At 39.9% G+C, this 25,406-nt stretch overlaps 1 protein-coding gene across 1 annotated transcript in view; it reads right to left on the minus strand.

The window, feature by feature from the left end:
- Window positions 1-25,406, minus strand: part of Lvrn (laeverin) — a 67,898-nt gene that overhangs the window by 8,653 nt on the left and 33,839 nt on the right. The window contains exons 7-17 of the mRNA XM_032885696.1: window positions 23,294-23,437; window positions 22,727-22,792; window positions 22,571-22,636; window positions 20,478-20,650; window positions 19,070-19,143; window positions 18,574-18,713; window positions 8,966-9,021; window positions 6,002-6,155; window positions 4,665-4,759; window positions 1,110-1,217; window positions 165-335 (exon numbers count right to left, since the gene is read on the minus strand). Of these exons, the coding sequence (XP_032741587.1) occupies window positions 165-335; window positions 1,110-1,217; window positions 4,665-4,759; window positions 6,002-6,155; window positions 8,966-9,021; window positions 18,574-18,713; window positions 19,070-19,143; window positions 20,478-20,650; window positions 22,571-22,636; window positions 22,727-22,792; window positions 23,294-23,437 (1,247 nt within the window). The remainder of the gene's footprint in view (window positions 1-164; window positions 336-1,109; window positions 1,218-4,664; window positions 4,760-6,001; window positions 6,156-8,965; window positions 9,022-18,573; window positions 18,714-19,069; window positions 19,144-20,477; window positions 20,651-22,570; window positions 22,637-22,726; window positions 22,793-23,293; window positions 23,438-25,406) is intronic.

The raw sequence follows: 25,406 nt of genomic DNA on the forward strand, positions 1-25,406 counted from the left end.
AGCTTTAGAATCCTAGGAAAAGTTAAATTTGCATGGAATTTTAAAAGCTCGTGGTTCTAAGTCATTGCACAGATATGTTTGTTTCTTATTTTTTTTTCTCTCTCCCTTTAGATATGGATTATGTTTGACCAGCAAGAATGTCCGAGGTAAGTTGATCATCTCACCTGTTAAGTGTCCTCGGATCTTTACTACAGCCCATTGCATGGACAAGATGGAACAAGTCCTCCTGCTCCTCGGTTTTATTGATGTAAAGATTAAACAAAAAGTCCCAGTCCTTATTGCTTCCCAGAGCAATGGCATTGCATAAAACCACCTTTTCGATCTGAGGAGGTATTCTGAAAGGCACAAGAGGAAAAGACATTCCCTGTAGTAGTTCAGAAACACAGTTATCCAAGGAATCATACTCAGAGGCATAAATCTAGTAGTATCACTTGATAGCTGAACTATAAAGATAGAAGGGAGAAATCTAAAGAAGCGAGTAAGGGAGCCATCATTAGCTTCATGCTGAGACTCATCCATTTGGCTGCGTTTTCAAGGAACTAATTTATAAACATCATAGCATCCATCAATAAGGTGGTTTGGTCTTGTGCTTCTATCACATTTCCTTAGAGTTCATCTGAGGTGGTAAACGAAAGGCAATGAAGTCCCAAACACCAAAGTCTCAGCAGTTAATGAGACTGAAAACTCAGATGGGGTGGGAGGCTTCCTGTCCATCTACCCCACTCCCACCCTCCCACCCTGCTTAAACATTCTTGTTGGAGAAACAAAATCCATATAGAAAGGGAGAGAAAAAAATCTATATATTCGTAGCTATAACATTAGCAAGGCAATCCTAAAGGGCAATCTACTAAGATATAATACAAGCACAGACCATGCAATCTGTAAATGCTCAGTGAGAAAACACGATGGTAGCAAAAGGCTGTGATCTCAATGAGTTCTAATCTCTTGTCATGCCCAGAACTGACTTAGATAATCCGAAAAGAAATTGAGGAGCTCAATGGAGTGAGAGCAGAAATAATCCCTCCCAACTATCAGAACACCGCCAAGGATGAGAAACTACAGGCTTTGACACAGGAGTTGGGCAAAGAGAGCTACAACGAAGCTCTTACGCAGTCTCTGGATGAGCCATCCATTTTCTGAAGAGCTCTCTGGACAGCTGGAGACAGTCTTCAAGACCCAACCAACAGGCAGTTTCAAAAAACTTTTTCAGTGGTAGTCTTGAAGGAAAAGTCAAAGCGAAGTGGTTAACTTTGAATTATCACTTTCATTTATTCTGCTTCCAAGAATGTGTTTCACAAAACAATGAGAATTTTAAAACATCCCCTAGTACCATCAGTTTTCTTTTTAAAAATAGTTTTTATGATGACAAACATATTAACGATTCAGGAAAGCATTTTCAGAGAGGTCCTTGGGCACCAGCAAGTTCCTAAAAATAGTATTTTTTTTTTTACAAAATTAGAAATAAATTATTCCCATCATTCATCAACCTTAAAGACACATGAGTGCATATATACTATACATCTGTTGTCAATTTACTTTCTCCCTCTTTTACAAAAATTCTATTATGGATTAGAAATATCTGTGGGGTATCTGATCTAATATGCTGAAAAATAGCATGCTTTCTCTATCCAAAAAAAGATTTTCTCCCTCCTATGAAATTTGTTTTCCCTTGCTAAGCATCCGAACCCTCCTCTATCAATTACTGTGTGTGTCCAAAGACAGAAGGGTTTGTTTTATTTTTATAGCTAAGCAAGGGTCTGCATTACTGTTCAAATCAAGGTCAAAGAAAGGCTCTGAACAACAATGAGCCCAAGGACGTCCTGTTTTGTTGTGTGTCTTGCTAAAGTCATCAAGTTTGGGGTCTGGGCGAAAGAAGCCAGACTGATTTTCAAGTCGTTAGAAAATACCAGTTCAACACTCTTTTGTTCCACCCTCTAGTTTCCATGGAGTGTGGCCTGGACTTGGTGATGAGCAGATTTGGGATGTGCGTGGGTGGAGGTCCCTTGACAGATCCTCTTAGATATTTGTTTATGAGTTCACTCCCTCTCTCCACCCAACTCAACCTTGGGCTAGCTGCAAAAAGATGGGATTCTGTGAAATTCTGCCTGGCCCAGGGTGTTACCAAATGAAAGCTTTTTCACTCTGCTTTAGGAGAGCCTAGAATGTATCTGGTTAATATGTGTGCTGCCTCGTTGAGTGCATTTGTGCTCACCTGTCCAATCACACAATTTACCTCTGACACACTATTTACTTGCCAATCCAGTTCTAGATAGACTTCTAGTTGTAGACTATGGCACTAACTTCTACTGTCTCAGCAGGGTACTACAACTGAGTAAGAATGATCATATTTGTGTGTATTTTTATTTCTTGTTTGGTTTGGTTGATTGAATTTTAATGTTTCTAGAAGTTGTAGCTATAGATGGTGGCTACCACCAACCTCCAAATCTAGACTTCCAACATATATACACAAACATAACAGAGGACCACAGACTCATGCTTCCTTTCAGCTTCTTCCTAAGTCACCATGAAAAAGTACTTGCTCCCTCTAGGATAGTCATTTATAGCAATTAAACATGATCATATGTAAGTAACTGAACAGTATTATTGTCAACCTAGTTCCTATTTACATAATCGTATAATTTTTGCTAACAATAAATAGAGAAATGTTAAGTAACCAGTTAGAAATGAGTAGTCTGAATGGACCCCATCCCTTAACCTTCATTCCTTGTGTCCCCAGTAACACATTAATTTTGTATTGATGGATGAAGGAAGTAGAAGTATTACAATTGTCCATCTGTAATTTAAGGTATTATATCATACGAAGGAGAGAGGGGCGAAAGTAACAGGGCTTTGATGCTCATCCATTAAGAATGTTGTTTCTTCCTGGTAAAACGTATATTTTTATAAATTTTTTATTCGAATCTTTTAAATCTACTCTGATATATGAGTTTTAGCCAAAAAAGTGGGATAAGAGCTCTCTGCTCCTCCCTAATCCAGAGACAGCTGCATCTTCTCATGCAGTGCCAGCCTCATCCGATGGGACAAGATGGTGAAGGTCAGTGTGAATGGATTTGGTCATATTAGGCACCTGATTTCCAGGGCTGCCTTCTGCTTGGCATCTGGCAAAGTGGAGATTGTTGCCATCAGTGATCCCTTCATTGACCGCAACTACATGGTCTCCATGTTCCAGTATGACTCTACCCCTGGCAAATTCAATGGCACAGTCAAGACTGAGAATGGGAAGCTTGTCATCAAGAGGAAGCCCATCACCATCTTCCAGGAGTGAGATCCCCCAACATCAAATGGGGTGATGCTGGTGCTGAGTATGTCGTGGAGTCTACTGGTGTCTTCACTGCCATGGAGAAGGTCAGGGCCCACTTGAAGGGTAGGACCAAAAGGGCCATCATCTCTGCCCCTTCAGCTAATGCTCCCATATTTGTGATGGGTGTGAACCACAAGAAATATGACAACTCACTCAAGATAGTAATGCATTCTGCACCACCAACTGCTTAGCACCCTGGCCAAGGTCATCCATGGCAACTTTGGCATTGTGGAAGGGATCATGACCACAGTCCATGCCATCACTGCCACTCAGAAGACTGTGGATGGCCCCTCTGGAAAGCTGTGGCGTGATGGCCGTGGGGCAGCCCAGACCATCATCCCTGCATTCACTGGTGCTGTCAAGGCTATGGGCAAGGTCATCCCAGAGCTGAACAAGAAGCTCACTAGCATGGCCTTCTGTGTTCCTACCCGCCAATGTATCCACTGTAGATCTGACATGCCGCCTGGAGAAACCTGCCAAGTATGATGACATCAAGAAGGTGGTGAAGCAGGCATCTGAGGGCCCACTAAAGGGCATCCTGGGCTACACTGAGGACCAGGTTGTCTCTTGCGACTTCAACAGCAACTCCCCCTCTTCCACCTTTGATGCTGAGGCTGGTATTGCTCTCAATGATAACTTTGTAAAGCTCTTTTCCTGGTGTGACAATGAATATGGCTACAGCAACAGGATGATGGACCTCATGGCCTACATGGCCTCCAAGGAGTATCTCCTCCTGGACCATCTCCCTCACAAGGATACTGAGAGCAAGAGAGAGGCCCTTGGTTGCTAAGGAGTCCCCATCACAACTTAACCCCCAAAACTGAGCATCCTTTACAATTTCCATCCCAGACCTCCATAATAGCAGGAGGGGCCTAGGGAGATCTACCTACTCTCTTGAATACAATCAATAAAGTTTGTTGCATCCACAAAAAATGGGATAAGAGTTGTCTCTAGCCCTACCTAGAAATATGACCTTATAAATGGCAAGAAAAATTCCTATCCAGCAGGAGGCTTTTTGGTAAGAACAAAAATACATCATTCACTTCTCCCTTGAGTATTAATCCATTATGATATTATAGTAATGCTGGTCATAAGAAAATGACCCCTCAGATAAGGTATCTTATATGTGCACACACATGTGCACTGAAGATTAATATCACAAGCTATTGCTTCCTCTGAGGACACACATAGTTTACCAAGGCTGGAATTATTCTAAAATAGCATATAAACTCTCTCAGTAGTTGGTACTAAGATTTTAGCTATTAAAAAAAGATTCTCTTCACAAATATGGAAGCCAATCTACTGTTGTTTTATTCAGTTATGACCGCTTAAAAATACTTACAGAGATAAAAAGTTGTCTTGTAATGATGCCATATTTTCTCGAATTATAGCTGAATAAATAGTCCATATTGAGTTAAGTCTCTTCAGGAAATACTTCTATAAACCACACAAAAAAAAGGTTACTATTAGTTCTGGCACACAATACGGAATCCCAGTGTATTATTATTTATCTGAAAGATATTATAGAGATATGACACTTTTTTAGACCTGGTCTTTGTTACTAAATATACTTATTTATTTTTAAACTTCTCCAGGCTACTGCCTCACACATGAAGCAGTTTGTAACTATACCAGTGAGTATGAATGTGAGGTATGTATAGGGCCTGGCACAGATGAGAGCCTACCAAACATTAACAATTACTGTTATTTGTTCTCCAAATGTATCAGCTGGTAAATATGAGGCTACAAAATCAGGCATTCATTAACCTTACTAAGAACCAACTAGATGCTATCACTTCACTGAAACTCTCTGAGTCAGTATAACTGTCAGTTTGTACAGACTTGGCCAAAAATAGTCACCAGCAGCTAGCAACCCTCCTGGAAGTCAGCTTCCCAGCATCCACTGAAGCTTCCCACATTACTTTGGATAATAGAAAAAAAGAGGGCCTGGACTCTGAGGTGTTTACAACAGCACCCTCAGAGTGACCTGGAAACTCATTGGCAGTCATCACTCTCAGGTCTACTTGTGGACCTTGACTGACCAAAGGGTTGCTAAATGTCTTACTCTGACATCTTTAGTCCAAATCCTATTCAATTCTACTGATGGGAATTTTCCCTTTTATTTTCCCTCATTGAAGATGACATGTCACTGTTTCATTCATAAATGCTAATTTCCATCTTTATCTTCTTGACAACCACAGCAGCTTTGAAACTTTTACTTTTTCTGGAATGTATTTCCCAGGTTGAAATTGCTGATCTCATAGACCTGAACATTAGGTAACATTAATGCACATGGGATTGGTAAGATACTGATTTCTTGCCTACAAATAAATTTGAGAAGTTGTTCCTAATAAATACTACTTTTCTATAAAAGAAATGTCATTTATACCCCCCATGGAGGATTTTTGTTTTGTTTTGTCTTGTTCAGATATATTCTAAGTTCACCAGGAATGAAAAACCCTGACAATCTTCTCCCTTACTCAACTCCAAGACCAGGTCTATGGCTAATGTGTTTCCATCTAAGAATAATCAGTTGTAGCTACAAAGAAATAAATCACCAAACATCTGGAATGAATAGAACATTGCCTTTGGAAAGGCCTGTCCCACAGATGCTGGCCAGAACATAGAAAGAGGAAAGAAGAATGGATTTAAAAGCCACATAACCAAGCACGAAATCACCTTCAATAATGGGTATAAATAATAGTTCTTCACATCATAAACAACTTCTCTGTTTATCAAGTTCACCAAGACTTCAAACCACACTAGGATTTCATCTTCTTTGGCAATGTACTTGGTCAAATCAAGTGCAGTCTCAATCTCGATGTAATTGTTTCTGTTTGGTTAAAAAAAAAACACACACACACATACACTCAAAAAACCTTGACCTGCTGAAGGATTTTTCTCTCTTTCCGTATCTGCTCTGTTTCTCAATGTCTAACTTCAACAAAATGTGAAAACAACCCAAGCAGAAGGGTAGTAATGGTCCCATCATAGTTCTACCAGAAAACTCAACCAATGCTGCAAGGCTTCCATGTCCATTTGGTTCATTCAGGCATGAGAAGCTGTAGAAAGCCCAGGCCAAATGCTGAGTGACAGAATATGATTATGATGTATTCTTACAACAATATAAATTCCATCCAGCAGGCATCAATCATTAGCATTTTTAGCCTAATGCTCTGCCAGTTGCTGGTGGGCAGAGAAGCCAGTGTGTGACATTGCAGTTGCCTACAGCTAAGGGCTTCAGTGCAGAGTCTAGCTGGCACCTAGGAAGTTGAGGAGGGTGTCTCATAAAGTATAATGACTACTGATAATAAAGTTCCCAAAGCAAAAACACCAGGGGGACAGGAGAAGTCAGAGAAAGCCTCAAGGGGTAAAAAAAAACCCTTAAGAAGAGCAGCAATAGCCATGTATGATGGAAAAGAGAGAGAGGGCAGCACAGGACAAAGGGGGAACACTGGGGAGCACTGTGATGGGCTGGCAAAGCCAACAGGCAGGACATTCTGTGTCTGGTGAGAGGTGAGGCTAGTGGATCAGGTCATTCTGGGTCTAGTGAGAGACAAAGAGAATGGATCAGGTTTGAATCCAAAGAGATCATTGCAAATCAAAATAGAGAAGTTTAGATTTCTTGGGAAGTAAATCTATTTTTAAAGCACCCAAAATAATGTGAGAGAGTTGATATCTAGAACTTGTACGGTTACAATGCTAAAGTCATACTGGAACTCAAGGGAACTAAAGGCTAAAGGCTAAGGCAAAAGGCCAGCAGAGAGATGACGGAAGTGGTGGAGTATGTAAGTAGTAAAATTGGGAAGCTAGGGACTCAGAAGCTATTAATTACCAAGGACAAAGAGATATGACATGATGAGGGCCAAGCATGAGATGGGATAATAAGGATGCCACTAGGCTTTCAAGTTTTGGCAATGGGAGAATAGGGATATATGTCACACACACACACACACACACACACACACACACACACACACACAGAGAGAGAGAGCGACAAAGATACCAAAAGGAAGATGCACATAGAGATTGATTGACTAATTAATTAATAGCAGGGACATTTAGAGACAAAAATAAAATTTGGTGGTTAAGATAACAAAATGACTACAGGATAAATACAAGGCAAGGGAGAAAAGAGGGCGCAATGCCCATTTAGAACTGAGCATCTTCCATTTTAGCCCCTTAGCATCTTACTGAGCCTTGTTCCTAAAACAATCACTTAAGTTATAAGATGGAATGAGTCACACAAAGGAAGGAAGAAAACACAAACATGACTGTGCTTAAGAATGCTCACAGTGTCAGGAGGAAGTAAAGCCAGAAAATCAAGTGTTTGTGTCAAAGCGTCAAGAAGCAAAAAAAAAAATAGTTCTCAGAGGATATGGACAGCCATATCCAAGTCATAGTGATTCTAGAGGGGTGTTTCAGCTAAGCACTGAGCAACAGGTGTCAGAGGAGACAATCAGTAAAGAAATGACAAATACTCAATACATATCAGGCATAACTCAGGGCACACTAGGTAATTATATATTTATATATATACTATATATGCATATATGTGTGTATACATGTATATGCACACAAATATATATATATTCTTTAATTTTACTGCCTGAAAACTTAAATCCTGAAAATATAATAATATTTCTAGTTTTTTTTACATTCTTTTGCTTGTTTTTATTTCAGTTTTTGAGACAAGGTCTCCCTATATAGCTCATAATCTCCCATCTTTGAACTCTTAATCATACCAGCCTTTATAACAAAAGAATGAGATTATAATGACTGTAAAAGTTAAGTTGATTCAGTTTATAAATTACAAATTATATTTTCTGTATTATACCTCTTTATGCAAATGATATTTATTTAGCCGGATATCCTAGCATACTGATACTTGTGAAGGCTTATGCTGATAGGTGGGCTCTGTGGCCCAATGGCTAGCACATTGGATTTATTCTTTTTTTCTTTTCTTTTATTGGATATTTTCTTTATTTACATTTCAAATGTTATCCTCTTTCTGGGTTTTCCCTCCAGAACACCCCATCACATCCCCCCACCCCTTGCTTCCATGAGGGTGCTCTTCCACCCACCCACCCATTCCCTCCCACTTCCCCACTCTGGGATTCCCCTATACTGGGGCATTGAGCCTTCCCAGGACCAAGGATCTCTCCTCCCATTGATGCTCAACAAGGCCCATTCTGTGCTATGATAGTTCTAGTTTTAGTGGCATGGCTTATACTAGTCTAGTACATACATATAGAATTTATAATTCTGCAGTGTATCAAAACATAACGCAGATATCCTTACTGTTAGCCATCACCTTTGAGTAACTTCAAAATCTCAGGTTTTAGTTTACATCTATGCAATGACAATTTATGCTGTAAAATTTCTCTAAGAGTATAAAATTTGTCCCTAATCTTGTTTTGTTGTTTGTTTTAATTTCTGTCTTGCGGTCTCACAGCAATGCCCCTGCCTCAGACTCCCAAGAGCTGAGTTACAGGTTTAAACAACCATTTCCCTCTTTTGATCTAATCTTAATCAGTTAAGGCCTTTGCATGGTAAAGAATCAATTTCATAGTCACAAGGCTGTGACTTTTATAAAGTTCTCAAGACGTCCCCTGTAACAGTGAGAGTAGAAAAGACACTTACTTAGACAAGGCAAAAGCATCGCTCACCAGCTGCAGCCTGTTAATGACAGGAATGGCCTGCAGAAAGAAACCCAAACATGCTCAAGAAAAGGGGAAGACATTTGCGAAAGGACAACTTCAAGATCATCATAGCCTAAAAGTCCCTTCCTAAGAAATTTGTCTCATAAGTAGAGAAATAGTGGCTACTAAGAACCACCCATAATGTGTGCTTTTGATAACAGATCCTTCTGATATCAATTATAATCTTAATCATGGCAGACAGTTTACTAAACACTCCCCTAAAACATACCATGTTAAAAAACATAGTTCTTAACTGAGGTTTAAATGCTTCTCCGAAGGAGAATGTATATAGTGAATGCTATTGCAATACAATATCTTACTGATTTTCAGGAAAATTTTGGCATAGCAGAAAGGAAATAAATTTTATATAGCACGATTTTTGTAATATTTATTATTAATATCATTACTTACTAAGATTATTTTAAATGGGCACTCAAGCGGCAGGTCCCCTGCGGTCTAGACACTGTCGGGATCTGAAGGGACCAGATCAAAAGCTCCCTGCACCCAAATCCTGTGGGAGGGAAAGCTAAACCTACAGAGGAGCAGACACGCCTGGGAAGCCAGAAGAGACTACACTCTGCCCACATTTCTAACTCAAGAGGAAAACACCTAATGCCATCTGGGACCCTGGTGCATGGGGTCTCCGGGAAAAGGCAGCCCAGGCTCTCCTGGTTGGCGCCCTCACGGAGAGCTCAAAAGCAGCCCCCCACAAGCAACTTGAGCCTTGGGACCACAGGTAAGACCAACTTTTCTGCTCCAAGCGACCTGCCTGGTGGACTCAGGACACATGCCCACAGGAACAGCAGAAGACCAGTAGACAGGAAAGACTACACGCCCAAAAACAGAACACTCTGTTCCTATAACTGGCTGAAAGAAAACAGGAAAACAGGTCTACAGCACTCCTGACACACAGGCCTATAGGATGGTCTAGCCACTGTTAGAAATAGCAGAGAAAGGTAACACCAGAGACAACCTGATGGTGAGAGGCAAACGCAGGAACCCAAGCAACAGAAACAAGACTGCATGGCATCATCAGAGCCCAATTCTCCCACCAAAGCAAACACTGAATAACCAAACACACCAAAAAAGCAAGACCTAGATTTAAAATCATATTTGATCATGATGCTGAAGGACTTCAAGAAAGACATGAAGAACTCCCTTAGAGAAACACAGGAAAACATAAACAAGTAGAAGCCTATAGAGAGGAATCACAAAAATCCCTGAAAGAATTCCAGGAAAACACAATCAAACAGTTGAAGGAATTAAAAATAAAAATAGAAGCAATAAAGAAACACCCTGGATATAGAAAACCAAAGGAAGAGACAAGGAGCCATAGATACAAGCATCACCAACAGAATACAAGAGATAGAAGAGAGAATCTCAGGAGCAGAAGATTCCATAAAGAGCATCAACATAACGGTCAAAGATAATTTAAAACGGAAAAAGCTACTGGTCCAAAACATACAGGAAATCCAGGACTCAATGAGAAGATCAAACCTAAGGATAATAGGTATAGAAGAGAGTGAAGACTCCCAGCTCAAAGGACCAGTAAATATCTTCAGCAAAATCATAGAAGAAAACTTCCCTAACCTAAAGAAAGAGATGCCCATAAACATACAAGAAGCCTACAGAACTCCAAATAGATTAGACGAGAAAAGAAAATCCTCCTGTCACATAATAGTCAAAACAGCAAATGGACAAAATAAAGAAAGAATATTAAAAGCAGTAAGGGAAAAAGGTCAAGTAACATATAAAGGCAGACCTATCAGAATCAAACCAACCTTCTCACCAGAGACTATGAAAGCCAGAAGATCCTGGACAGATGTCATACAGACCCTAAGGGAACACAAATGCTAGCGCAGCTTACTGAATCCTGCAAAACTCTCAATTTACATAAATGGAGAAACCAAGATATTCCATGACGAAACCAAATTTACACAATATCTTTCTACAAATCCAGCGCTACAAAGGATAATAGATGGTAAAGCCCAACATAAGGAGGCAAGCTACACCCTAGAAAAAGCAAGAAACTAATTGTCTTGGCAACAAAACAAAGAGAAGAAAAGCACACAAACATAATCTCAGATCCAAATATGAATATAACAGGAAGCAATAATCACTATTCCATAATATCTCTCAACATCAATCGTCTCAACTCCCCAATAAAAAGACATAGATTAACAAACTGGATAGGCAATGAGGACCCTGAATTCTGCTGCCTACAGGAAACAAACCTCAAACACAAAGACAGACACTACCTCAGAGTGAAAGGCTGGAAAACAACTTTCCAAGCAAATGGTCAGAAGAAGCAAGCTGGAGTAGCCATTCTAATATGGAATAAAATTGATTTTCACCTAAAAGTCATCAAAAAAGATAAGGAAGGACACTTCATATTCATCAAAGGAAAAATACACCAAAATGAATTCTCAATCCTAAATATCCATGCTCCACATACAAGGGCACCTACAAACATAAAAAAACCTTACTAAAGCTCAAAGCACACATTGCACCTCACACAATAATAGTAGGAGATTTCAGCACCCCACTCTCACCAATGGACAGATCATGGAAACAGAAATTAAACAGAGACGTAGACAGACTAAGAGAAGTCAGGAACCAAATGGACATAACAGATATTTATAGAACATTCTATCCTAAAACAAAAGGATATACCTTCTTCTCAACACCTCATGGTACTTTCTCCAAAATTGACCATATAATTGGTCATAAAACAGGCCTCAACAGATACAGAAAGATAGAAATAATCCCAGGCATCCTATCAGACCACCACAGGCTAAAGCTGGTCTTCAATAAAAATAAGGGAAGATTGCCCACATATACATGGAAGTTGAACAATGTTCTACTCAATGATAACCTTGTCAAGGAAGAAATAAAGAAAGAAATTAAAGACTTCTTAGAATTTAATGAAAATGAAGGTACAACATATCCAAACTTATGGGACACAATGAAAGCTGTGCTAAGAGGAAAACTCATAGCTCTGAGTGTCTGCAGAAAGAAACAGGAGAGAGCATATGTCAGCAGCTTGACAGCACACCTAAAAGCTCTAGAACAAAAAGAAGCAAATACACCCAGGAGGAGTAGAAGGCAGGAAATAATAAAACAGAGCTGAAATCAACCAAGTAGAAACAAAAAGGACCATAGAAAGAATCAAAAGAACCAAAGTCAACAAGATAGATAAAGATAGATAAACCCTTAGCCAGACTAACGAAAGGACACAGAGAGTCTGTCCAAATTAACAAAATCAGAAATGAAAAGGGAGACATAACTACAGAATCAGAGGAAATTCAAAAAATCATCAGATCCTACTACAAAAGCCTATATTCAACAAAACTTGAAAATCTGCAGAAAATGGACAATTTCCTAGACAGATACCAGGTACAGAAGTTAAATCAGGAACAGATAAACCATTTAAACAACCCCATAACTCCTAAAGAAATAGAAGCAGTCATTAAAGGTCTCCCAACCAAAAAGAGCCCAGGTCCAGACGGGTTCAGTGCAGAATTCTATCAGACCTTCATAGAAGACCCCATACCAATACTATCCAAACTATTCCACAAAATTGAAACAGATAGAGCGCTACCGAATTCCTTCTATGAAGCCACAATTACTCTTATACCTAAACCACACAAAGACCCAACAAAGAAAGAGAACTTCAGACCAATTTCCCTTATAAATATCGACGCAAAAATACTCAATAAAATTGTGACAAACCGAATCCAAGAGCACATCAAAACAATCATCCATCATGATCAAGTAGGCTTCATCCCAGGCATGCAGGGATGGTTTAATATACGGAAAACTGTCAACATGAACCATTGTATAAACAAAGTGAAAGAACAAAACCACATGATCATTTCATTAGATGCTGAGAAAACATTTGACAAAATTCAACACCCCTTCATGATAAAAGTCCTGGAAAGAATAGGAATTCAAGGCCCATCCCTAAACATAGTAAAAGCCATATACAGCAAACCAGTTGCTAACATTAAACTAAATGGAGAGAAACTTGAAGCAATCCCACTAAAATCAGCGACTAGACAAGGCTGCCCACTCTCTCCCTACTTATTCAATAGAGTTCTTGAAGTTCTAGCCAGAGCAATCAGACAACAAAAGGAGATCAAGGGGATACAGATTGGAAAAGAAGAAGTCAAAATATCACTATGTGCAGATGATATGATAGTATATTTAAGTGATCCCAAAAGTTCCACCAGAGAACTACTAAAGCTGATAAACAACTTCAGCAAAGTGGCTGGGTATAAAATTAACTCAAATAAATAAGTAGCCTTCCTCTACACAAAAGAGAAACAAGCCGAGAAAGAAATTAGGGAAACGACACCTTTCATGATAGTCCCAAATAATATAAAATAACTCGGTGTGACTTTAACCAAGCAAGTAAAAGATCTGTACAATAAGAACTTCAAACCTCTGAAGAGAGAAATTGAAGAAGACCTCAGAAGATGGAAAGATCTCCCATGCTCTGGATTGGCAGGACTAATATACTAAAAATGGCGTTTTACCAAAAGTGATATACAGATTCAATGCAATCCCCATCAAAATACCAATCCAATTCTTCAGAGAGTTAGACAGAACAATTTGCAAAGTCATCTGGAATAACAACAAACCCAGGATAGCTAAAACTATCCTCAACAAGAAAAGGATTTCTGGGGGAATCACTATCCCTGAACTCAAGCAGTATTACAGAGCAATAGTGATTTAAAAAAAAACTGCATGGTATTGGTACAGAGACAGACAGATAGACTAGTGGAATAGAATTGAAGACCCAGAAATGAATCCACACACCTATGGTCACTTGATTTTTGACAAAGGAGCCAAATCCATCCAATGGAAAAAGGATAGCATTTTCAGCAAATGGTGCTGGTTCAACTGGAGGTCAACATGTAGAAGAATGCAGATCGATCCATGCTTATCACCCTGTACAAAGTTTAAGTCCAAGTGGATCAAGGACCTCCACATCAAACCAGATACACTCAAACTAATAGAAGAAAAAAAATGGGGAAGCATCTCGAACACATTTGCACTGGAGAAAATTTCCTGAACAAAACACCAATGGCTTATGCTCTAAGATCAAGAACCGACAAATGGAATCTCATAAAACTGCAAAGCTTCTGTAAGGCAAAGGACACTGTGCTTAGGACAAATCGGAAACCAACAGATTGGGAAAAGATCTTTACCAATCCTACAACTGATAAAGGGCTTATATTCAAAATATACAAAGAACTCAATAAGTTAGACTACAGGGAGACAAATAACCCTATTAAAAATGGGGTTCAGAGCTAAACAAAGAATTCACAGCTGAGGAATGCTGAATGGCTGAGAAACACCTAAGAAATGTTCAACATCTTTAGTCATAAGGGAAAGGCAAATCAAAACAACCCTGAGATTCTACCTCACACCAGTGAGAATGGCTACGATCAAAAACTCAGGTGACAACAGATGCTGGCCAGGGTGTGGAGAAAGAGGAACACTCCTCCATTGTTGGTGGGATTGCAGACTGGTACAGCCATTCTGCAAATCAGTCTGGAGGTTCCTCAGAAAATTGGACATTGAATTACCTGAGGACCCAGCTATACCTCTCTTGGGCATATACCCAAAAGATGCCCCAACATATAACAAAGACACATGCTCCACTATGTTCATAGCAGCCTTATTTATAATAGCCAGAAGCTGGAAAGAACCCAGATGCCCTTCAACAGAGGAATGGTTACAGAAAATGTGGTACATCTACACAATGGAATATTACTCAGCTATCAAAAACAATGACTTTATGACATTCATAGACAAATGGATGGAACTGGAAAATATCATCTTGATTGAGGTAACTCAATTACAGAAAAACACACATTGATAAGTGGTTATTAGCCCAAATGCTTGAATTACCCTAGATGCACAGAACACATGAAACTCAAGAAGGATGACCAAAATGCGAACGTTTCACTCCTTCTTTAAAAGGGGAACAAGAATAGCCTTGGCAGGGAATAGGGAGGCAAAGTTTACAACAGAGGCAGAAGGAACACCCATTCAGAGCCTGTCCCACATGTGGCCCATACACATACAGCCACCCAATTAGATAAGATGTATGAAACAAAGAAGTGCAGGCAGACAGGAACCGGATGTAGATCTCTCCTGAGCGACACATCCAGAATACAGCAAATACATAGGTGAATGTCAGGAGCAATCCCTGAACTGAGAATGGGACCCCTGTTGAAGGAATCAGAGAAAGGACTGGAAGAGCTTGACGGGGCTCGAGATCCCATATGAACAACAATGCCAAGCAACCAGAGCTTCCAGGGACTAAGCCACTACCCAAAGACTGACCCTGGGCTCCAACCTCATAGGTAGCAATGACTACCCTAGTAAGAGCACCAGTGGAAGGGAAGCCCTTGGTCCTGCCAAGACTGAACCGCCAGTGAACGTGATTGTTGGGGGGAGGATAGTAATGGGGGGAGGATGGGGAGGGGAACACACATATAGAAAGGGATGTGAAGGGGTTGGGGGATGTTGGACTGGAAACTGGGAAAGGGAATAACAATTGAAATGTAAATAAGAAATACTCAAGGTAATAAAGAAAAAAAACAAAAAACAAAAACAAAAAAACAAAAAAAACAGATAAAAAAGAAAATATTAAAAAAAATGGGGTTCAGAGCTAAACAAAGAATTCACAGCTAAGGAATGCCCAATGGCTGAGAAACACCTAAAGAAGTTCAACATGTTTAGTCATAAGGGAAATGCAAATCAAACCACCCTGATATTTCACCTCACACCAGTGAGAATGGCTAAGATAAAAAACTCAGGTTACAGCAAATCCTAGCGAGGATGTGGAGAAAGAGGAACACTCCTCCATTGTTGGTGGGATTGCAGACTGGTACAACCATCCTGGAAATCAGTCTGGAGGTTCCTCAGAAAATTGGACATTGAACACCTGAGGACCCAGCTATACCTCTCTTGGGCATATACCCAAAAGATGCCCCAACATATAAAAAAGACACGTGCTCCAATATGTTCATAGCAGCCTTATTTATAATAGCCAGAAGCTGGAAAGAACCCAGATGCCCTTCAACAGAGGAATGGTTACAGAAAATGTGGTACATCTACACAATGGAATATTACTCAGCTATCAAAAACAATGACTTTATGACATTCATAGACAAATGGATGGAACTGGAACATATCATCCTGAGTAAGGTAACCCAATCATAGAAAAACACACATGGTATGCACTCATTGATAAGTGGCTATTAGCCCAAATGCTTGAATTACCCTAGATGCACAGAACACATGAAACTCAAGAAGGATGACCAAAATGCGAACGCTTCACTCCTCCTTTAAAAGGGGAACACGAATACCCTTGGCAGGGAATAGGGAGGCAAAGTTTAGAACAGAGGCTGAAGGAACACCCATTCAGAGCCTGCCCCACATGTGGCCCATACATATACAGCCACCAAACTAGATAAGATGGATGAAGCAAAGAAGTGCAGGCCAACAGGAACCGGATGTAGATCTCTCCTGAGAGACACAGCCAGAATACAGCAAATACATAGGTGAATGCCATCATTAATCCACTGAACTGAGAATGGGACCACCGTTGAAGGAATCTTAGAGAGGACTGAAAGAGCTTGAAGGGGCTTGAGACCCCATATGAACAACAATGCCAACCAACCAGAGGTTCCAGGGACTAAACCATTACCCAAAGACTATACATGGACTGACCCTGGACTCCAAATGCATACGTAGCAATGAATAGCCTAGTAAGAGCACCAGTGGAAGGGGAAGCCCTTGGTCCTGCCAAGACTGAACCCCCAGTGAATGTGATTGTTGGGAGGAGGGTGGTTATGGGGGAAGGATGGGGAGGGGAAGCCCATATAGAAGGGGAGGGGGAGGGTTAGGGGGATGTTGGCCTGGAAACTGGGAAAGGGAATAACAATTTAAATGTAAACAAGAAATACCCAAGTTAATAAAGATTTAAAAAAAAGATTATTTTAAATGGAATTTGCACTCTCAAGATTTCACTAATGTGACCTCATATTTCTGGAGAGGCAAAAACCAGTGGCCAGGCTAAGTCTACAGGCCTCTGTCTGACTGTGTCAACACTGACAGTTTGCAAACTTTGATCTTAGCTTAAGTCCTCCAAGGCACCCGAAGCCTCTAGTCATCCCTCTAGCACCTCCCAGCACCTTCATGGATTTGCTCCAAGGGAAGTTCTCTTCCCAGCACTTCTGATCACTGGAGTACAATTCTAATTTTCCCTTACTTAGCTAATAGTCTCATGTCACCAAGGCAGGTAGAAAACTGACATTTTCTACATACATTTGAAGCACACACAGTTTGTTTTATTTTCTCACCAACTGTGCTGCAGAAACAGTTTAATTAGGTGTTTTGATAAATCTACCTACAATGATGTCAAGGGAAGACTAAGAATTAAGTTAGTCTGAAAGGGGTTTAGGAGGGAATATGGTAAGCTGCTTTTATTGCATTATTAAAAATCTCAATAACATTTTCTTAAGTTATTGAACATATTCTGAGTGTCTGTGTCTGGACCCCATTAAACATAAGACATTATCTAACCTTGCCTTCACAGGGACACTTCAAGGTTAACCTTAAACCTCAAGGTAAGATTAGTGTTTAACAACCATTCAATAGATGAGGCAGTAGTAGTAGTAGTAGTAGTAGTAGTAGTAGTAGTAGTAGTAGTAGTGGTGGTGGTGGTGGTGGTGGTGGTGGTGGTGGTGGTAGTTAAATGCCAGTCTGCAATCACACTTTAGGCCAATGAGGAGCAAAACAGTAAACCGAAGTCTCCTGAACCATAGCCCAAACTCTGGGTCAGCGTGGCAAACACTCTCCTCGTCTGCAAAGGCTGCTGTGTCTCCAACAAAGAAACGCAGGACAGCTTTTACGCCAGCCAAGGGAACTGCCCAAGGTTCCACATGGGGTCGTGCAGACTCCTAAGCCAACATCCCTCTCTACTCATGCATTTGATGACACCAATCAACTAAAGTCTGACTGGTGTGACCTCAACTTTCCACCATGCACAGATCTCACCATCATCTACAGGTTTTAAAAAACGATGTAAAGTGACAGTGGGCTCTTGGTGTTTCATAAATTAAATCCATCCCTCTGAGTGAGAAGAATATATTTTAGGAATTAAAAAAAATCAGTAATTTTTAGCACATAGTAGGTACCTGTTGTGAGCTTAGGAACCCTAGGTGCATCTTTACCTACACAGTTTCTAGTGTGTGTGATGAATTCAACAAATGCTTTCATTGTAATGTGAAAAATGGAACTGAACATTAAAGTAATTTAGAAAACATATTCGTAAACTTATTTTGGAAAATCAAAAAATATGTTCAGAGATGCACATTCAACCAAAATCAGCCCTCCCTAGGAATGAGAGAACTGTCTCCATCATGGGTGGTGGAGAAGGGGCTGGTGGGATTAAGGCTTTCCATCAGAAAGCACACCCTTCAAATGATGACAGCTGACACTTGATCAAACACCAAATCCAGCCCATACCTTAGGATCCTTTTCAAGTTGTTGATTTAACTTCTTCCAGCCCAACTTGTCATAATTAACTCTGTAATACCCAGTCACATTGAAGTTTAAGATCACCCAGTCACTGTCAGAATCTGAAAGTTTCATCCCAGGAAATGTCGCTACCAAAAAAAAAAGAAAAAAAAACAAACAAAAAATGTTCTTAAATAGATTCCAATATTTTTTATATATATATAATGCATTCACACTTCTAAACAATAAGCTAATAGAATTAAAATTAAGATCGCTGTTAGGTATATATTGATCTGCCAAATAACTAAATTTTTATAAATGATGACTTTTAATTTGAAGTGTTATCTTTAAAGCTCTGTATTTAACAATCAGGTTTCCAAAAACTCAACATTTTAACAAAATTTCTATCTCTGTTTTTACACATATATATGAAGATATATACATACATGCATGCATATGCATATAATATATTCACTTGTAAATAAAAATGTGTATATTTACTTACTGCTGCTTTTATCTAGCCAGACTAAAGGTTGTGTGATTCCATTTTTCATCCAAAAAATTGGGACAATCCATGTACTATATTTTGGAAGAATAGAAAAGAATTAGCTATTTTCACACACAAGAAGATACACTCAGCCCAAATTAAAGACTTGCTGAGATAGCAGCTCTGCGAGTCTACAGTCAATCCCAGAGAGCACTTGGGGCTTTGCTGTCGGGTAACTCCCTGCAGTTTCTGCTAGCCCCGCTTGCTTTGACTCTCTACTCACAGCCCTCTTGCTGTATCTTACTGGCTGACTTCTTAGAGCATAGGCCGTTACTGAGTCTTTCTTCTGACTGAAGCGATAAAGGACCGATTTTACTAAATTACAGCCACCTGGCCTCACTCTGGGCCACACAAATGCTTGAGGGGGACCTAAATCTGTCCATGGCTAGAGAGGTGAAGGGTAATTCAAAAAGGAAAAGCTTGCCAACATTTTAAAATGCTTCTCAGTCTCGAACTTTCTCTCCTTTTGAAACACATTCACAGGCATCAGCCCAAATTGTGTTTACCGAACATCTGTCTACCTTTTCCTCCTACACGGGTAAACAAGAACTGGATGAATCATCTGACAGTAAGGACTGCATTAGTCTTTAGAAAAGACACACAGTTCAGGTAATTGTTTCTGATTTTCTTCTAGTTCTCACATCTGGCATTTCCCCTTTAGCTGTAAGTCCACATGCATAAGACTCTGCTCGCTTCTCAAAGTCTTGGAATGCTATAGTGCCTTAGGTTTCTCTCCCCAGTGGGTTTGAAGAAAGAGTATTTGGTTTGTAGTTGCTATTGTTTGTGGTGTGTGTGTGTGTGTGTGTGTGTGTGTGTGTGTGTGTGTGTGTGTGTAATGTGGGAAGTGGCATGGTCACAAGTGGCATGCTCAGAGGACAACTTTGTAGAGTTAGTTCTTCCCTCTTTCTACCTTTAATATGGATTTGAAGAATCAAACTCATGTCGTCAAGCTTGTGGGCAAACCTCTGGGCCATGTTGCCAGCCCCTTGAAATTTTTTATAGTGTTTGAAAATTATTATTCATGCCGATATCTACCACAATGAGAGGTAAGAGTCAAAATTATCTCAAATGTTAACAAATGAGGGGGAGAACTTGAGTAACTCATTAGGTCTGTCTAACGGACAATGAGGAACACATAGAATTCCAATGCTCTGGTTACTCAGTTGACACCAAGTCCCAAGGCAGGGGCACATGTTAGTCCCTTATTGTAGGCGTCTGCCTCACGTGCCCTGCCATGCCTTCAGGGAGTCACCCAGAAGGACCTCACGTGCCCAGCAAGTGATAGACGCCCTCACTGCTGACTGCTTTCTACCTCACCATTGCTCAACCCCAAGCCCGGTGACGATAGAGGAATGAGATGACCTACTTGTGGCTCAGAAGAGTCTGATTTTCAACCCTTTCAAGATAAAATGGCTCTTGTTTAACAACGCCCGTAGACGCATTTAATGTGATGACCGGAAAGCCGCTCTGGTGTGTCCAGCTGTCCATTATACGTTTTACTGTTGCTGGCAAATGAATTATACTCTGCTCATCTATGGCCTGGTTAAAAAAATTATCACAAAACAGATGTGGGTTATTAGCAAAACCTTCTGAAGCAGCAGTCTCCCCCAAAGATACGAAATATTCAGCCTCTCCCTGTTGTATATACCAATCCTCAGCACTGGATATCCAGAACTGTTTATCTCTATAGGGCTTTCCTCTGGTATCTGAGAGGGGACTTTTTTCAGCACACCCAAAGAATCCCCAGATGCTAATGCCCCTTATATAAAATAGTTCTGCGTATACTATGTAAGCCATGTACATGAGTACCACAAATCATCTACAGACAGCTCGTCACACATATAACAGTGCAAATGGTATGAGAACATAATATTTATTACAGTGTGTTCTTTGGAGAATAATGGCTCTAGAAAAGACCATATATGTTTATTACAAACAGAGCATTTTCTATTTCCCATCTGGGATTGGTTGAACATATAGATAATGAACAACAAACACAGAGCACTGACAACATGAATGGTTCTTTACTCAGTCATCCACTTATTTATTAAGCACATATTTATGGACGTAATAGCCACCCTCTACATAGAAATACAATGAAGACTAAAGAAACACTTCATACTTAAGGGTATTTTTATAAATAGGGAAAAGCTCTGTTCCTGTGGTTTCAGTCATTCACTTACAGTCCCCTGATCTAGGACTGTAAAAGACAAAATTGTGGAAATCAGTCTGGAGGTTCCTCAGAAAATTGGACATTGAACTACCTGAGGATCCAGCTATACCTCTCTTGGGCATATACCCAAAAGATGCCCCAACATATAAAAAAGACACGTGCTCCACTATGTTCATAGCAGCCTTATTTATAATAGCCAGAAGCTGGAAAGAACCCAGATGCCCTTCAACAGAGGAATGGTACAAAAAATGTGGTACATCTACACAATGGAATATTACTCAGCTATCAAAAACAATGATTTTATGAAATTCATAGGCAAATGGTTGGAACTGGAAAATATCATCTTGAGTGAGGTAACCCAATCACAGGAAAACACACATGGTATGCACTCATTGATAAGTGGCTATTAGCCCAAATGCTTGAATTACCCTAGATGCCTAGAACACATGAAACTCAAGACGGATGATCAAAATGTGAATGCTTCACTCCTTCTTTAAAAGGGGAACAAGAATACTCTTGGCAGGTAATAGAGAGGCAAAGATTAAAACAGAGACAGAAGGAACACCCATTCAGAACCTGTCCCACATGTGGCCCATACCTATACAGCCACCCAATTAGACAAGATGGATGAAGCAAAGAAGTACAGGCAGACAGGAGCCGGATGTAGATCTCTCCTGAGAGACACAGCCAGAATACAGCAAATACAGAGGCGAATGCTAGCAGCAAACCACTGAACTGAGAATAGGACCCCCGTTGAAGGAATCAGAGAAAGAACTGGAAGAGCTTGAAGGGGCCTGAGACCCCATATGAACAACAATGCCAAGCAACCAGAGCTTCCAGGGACTAAGCCACTACCTAAAGACTATACATGGACTGACCCTGGACTCTGACCTCATAGGTAGCATTGAATATCCTAGTAAGATCACCAGTGGAAGGGGAAGCCCTGGGTCCTGCTAAGACTGAACCCCCAGTGAATGTGATTGTTGTGGGGAGGGCGGCAATGGGGGGAGGATGGGGAGGGGAACACCCATAAAGAGGGGGAGGGGGAGGGGTTAGGGGGGATGTTGGCCCAGAAACCGGGAAAGGGAATAACACTCGAAATGTAAATAAGAAATACTCATGTTAATAAAAAAGAAAAGCAGATATTAGTATAGAAAACTTAAAACAAATGGATGCATCTCTTGATATATGTGACCTACCAAAGTTAAATCATTATTAAATAAACACTTTTAGCCTACAAAGCTAAAAAAAGAAAAAAAAGAAGTGTCTCGAAGAAGGACAATTACCATTTGAATGTGTCTCCAAAGATCATCTTGCTCAGCATTGGAATAAGAAAATGTCTCCAAATAAGACTGTGAAAACAGAGGAATTGAGGTTAAAGCAACAGCATGCCAACGTAATTTATGTCTGATGTCCCTCTGTTAAGTCCCTTAGCAACTCACCTTAAGTGCGTTGATGAACAAGTGCTGGCTCAGGAAACCGGCAAGCATCCAAGCCATGCATGCTCCCTAGGACACACAAATCTGTCATGAGCTGAATTCAGTATTTACACATGAACACACTATTTTTTTTTTTATAAATGCTGTTGCACGCTATGCTTTTATTGCAATTTGTACCTGAGTTTCCGGTTCAGATTAGCCCCAGGTATGTTAATAAAATAGTAGACTGTCACTAAGGAAGTAAAGAGTGACCAGATGCCCTGTATGGAAAGGGTTGGGATACACAAACACTTTTAAATTATGATATTGCTTGTAAGAATAAAATTCTACAAAACAGAAGTTTGGATCTGGGGAGATGACTGAATCAGTAAAGTGCCCAATATCTAATATGACCTCATTAATATTTGCTAAGTGAAATCTGACTTTAAGGCATTTTCTGACATCTATTAGTCAATAAAATTCAAGTTACTTTAATCCATAGTTTTAAGTATGGAGTACTTTACAGTCCCTGGAACCCACTCTACACAACTCTCTGGATGAGAACAGAAGAAAACAGGAATGTGCTTGTACCTTCTTGTAAGTATATATGTCAAAGAGTCTGTTTATTTCTCTGGTTTCTGTGAAATTTTCCACTGGAGTGGACACAGCTCTAGACTCCAGGCTATGATCGTCTTCAAGGACGTCATGTAAAACGGTTAAAAAAAAGATCATATTCTATAAAGGAAAAGATTAAGCCACATTAACTTCCAAGGGTTACAGAAATACAAAATCCAGCATTCCTGAGATAGCTTATAAAACTTGCATTGCAACAGGGAAATAATAAGGAAAATGTCTGAATTGCAATATTCCTCAAACATCAGAATTCCTTGAGTGACAAAACACTAGAGACTATCTTCTTTCCTGTTCTTTATCTTTTATTTTGAATTTTAAGAAGTTAATTACAGGAGAGTATGGTCCCTAAGAACCCTGTATTTCTCATGAAGATAGGTTCTCAATATCATCTCTATGTAGAGACAAGCCATTAGATTGTATGTTGAACACATGTGTATTCACAAAAAATACATACGAGGTTTATACATTGACAAGAATGTGGACATAATAACTTATAACTGGAAAAAACCCACAGACTAGATACAGTGTCTGTAGTTCATGTATTCTGAGATAGCGGCTCGCTCATTACACTGTACTGAGAGTTACAGGACTGTTCAAGATACTGGCTTTTCCTCGGGCTCATGGCAAGAATGATTTTTTCTGATTCGAAGCTAGAAAGAAAACTAATATACAGACAAGGAGAAATTTGGGATGGGAAAAAACCCAGCAGAGTTTAGAAGTCATTGTACTGACGAGTCTTCTGCACTCAGGTGAGTGGACCAGCTCCAGCAGTCACATGAAGCCTAAAATCCTGACTTCTTGGAATTCCAAGTTGACTGTCTCATGCCACACATGACATCAACATCAGGTAAACATTCAAATTCTGCTCTAATTACACATGTTAACGTTCTGATCAACTCCTTCATACTCCTAGCTTAAGTTTTGATTGGAAATACCATTAATTGTCTTCATATTTATAGCTATTTGTCTTGTTACTGTGAAAAAACTATACTGCCAAAGGCAAAGTAAAGAAGAATGCATTTGTTTTGGTGTATGGTTCAACATAGCAGAGACATCCCAGCAGCAGGAGCTAAGGCAGCTGGCTAAATTCCCTGTATAGTCAGGAAGCAGAGAGCAATAGATATACGTGTTCAGTTTACTTTCTCATCTTAATTCAGTCAGGCCCCTAGGCCATGATATTGCACATAGTTCCACTTTAATTAAACTACTTTAGAGAATCTAGACAGTAATAATAGATAATATCCTAAGCTAGATAAAAGGTACACCCAAAGTCAATATTACATATGCTGATATATAACTTTATATATACTCATATCATCTACAATCACTGCCAAAAGCCATCAAAAAATTGGCTTGAGTCTAGACTGTGTGTCAACTTGACAATCAGTATTAACTATCTCAAAGCTATTGCCAAAAAGAATCTGATCTTCTAAAATGAGAAGCCTATAACATAGAGTAATGTGTCATCGACTTGGTTATTTGAAATGGTGCCTCACTGTATAGCCCAGGTTGTTTGATTTGTTCATTTTAATTGGAACCCTCCTGCCTCAAATTCCTAAATAGCTGAGGTGGCAGGTGTAGTAAGTTACCATGTCTGGGCATGTCTGAAATTTTGATGGAAAACGACTTGGCTGGAGATTGTGGAAAAATCATGTTGATCTGGCTAGTATCCTGTACTCTAATATCTATAGGATGTTGAATGGTGTGATGGTTTGAATGTTTTTGGCCCAGGGAGTAGCACTATTAGGAGGTGTGACCTTGTTGGAGTAGGTGTGGTCTTGTTGGAGTAGATGTGTTTTTGTGGGCATGGGCTTTAAGACCCTGGTTCTAGCTGCCCAGAAGCCAGTCTTTTCCTAGCAGCCTTCATATGAAGATGTAGAACTCTCAGCTCCTCCTGCATTGGATGCTGTTATGCTGCTGCCTTGATGATAATGGACTGAACCTCTGAAACTGTAAGCCAGCCCCAATAAATGTTGTCCTTATAAGAGTTGCCTCAGCTATGGTGTCTGTTCACAGCAGTAAAACCCTAACTAAGACAAATGATAAAGCTCTCTTGTTAGTAACTAGATAA

This window comes from Rattus rattus, chromosome 15 (genome assembly GCF_011064425.1).
Source record: "Rattus rattus isolate New Zealand chromosome 15, Rrattus_CSIRO_v1, whole genome shotgun sequence".
NCBI lineage: Eukaryota > Metazoa > Chordata > Mammalia > Rodentia > Muridae > Rattus > Rattus rattus.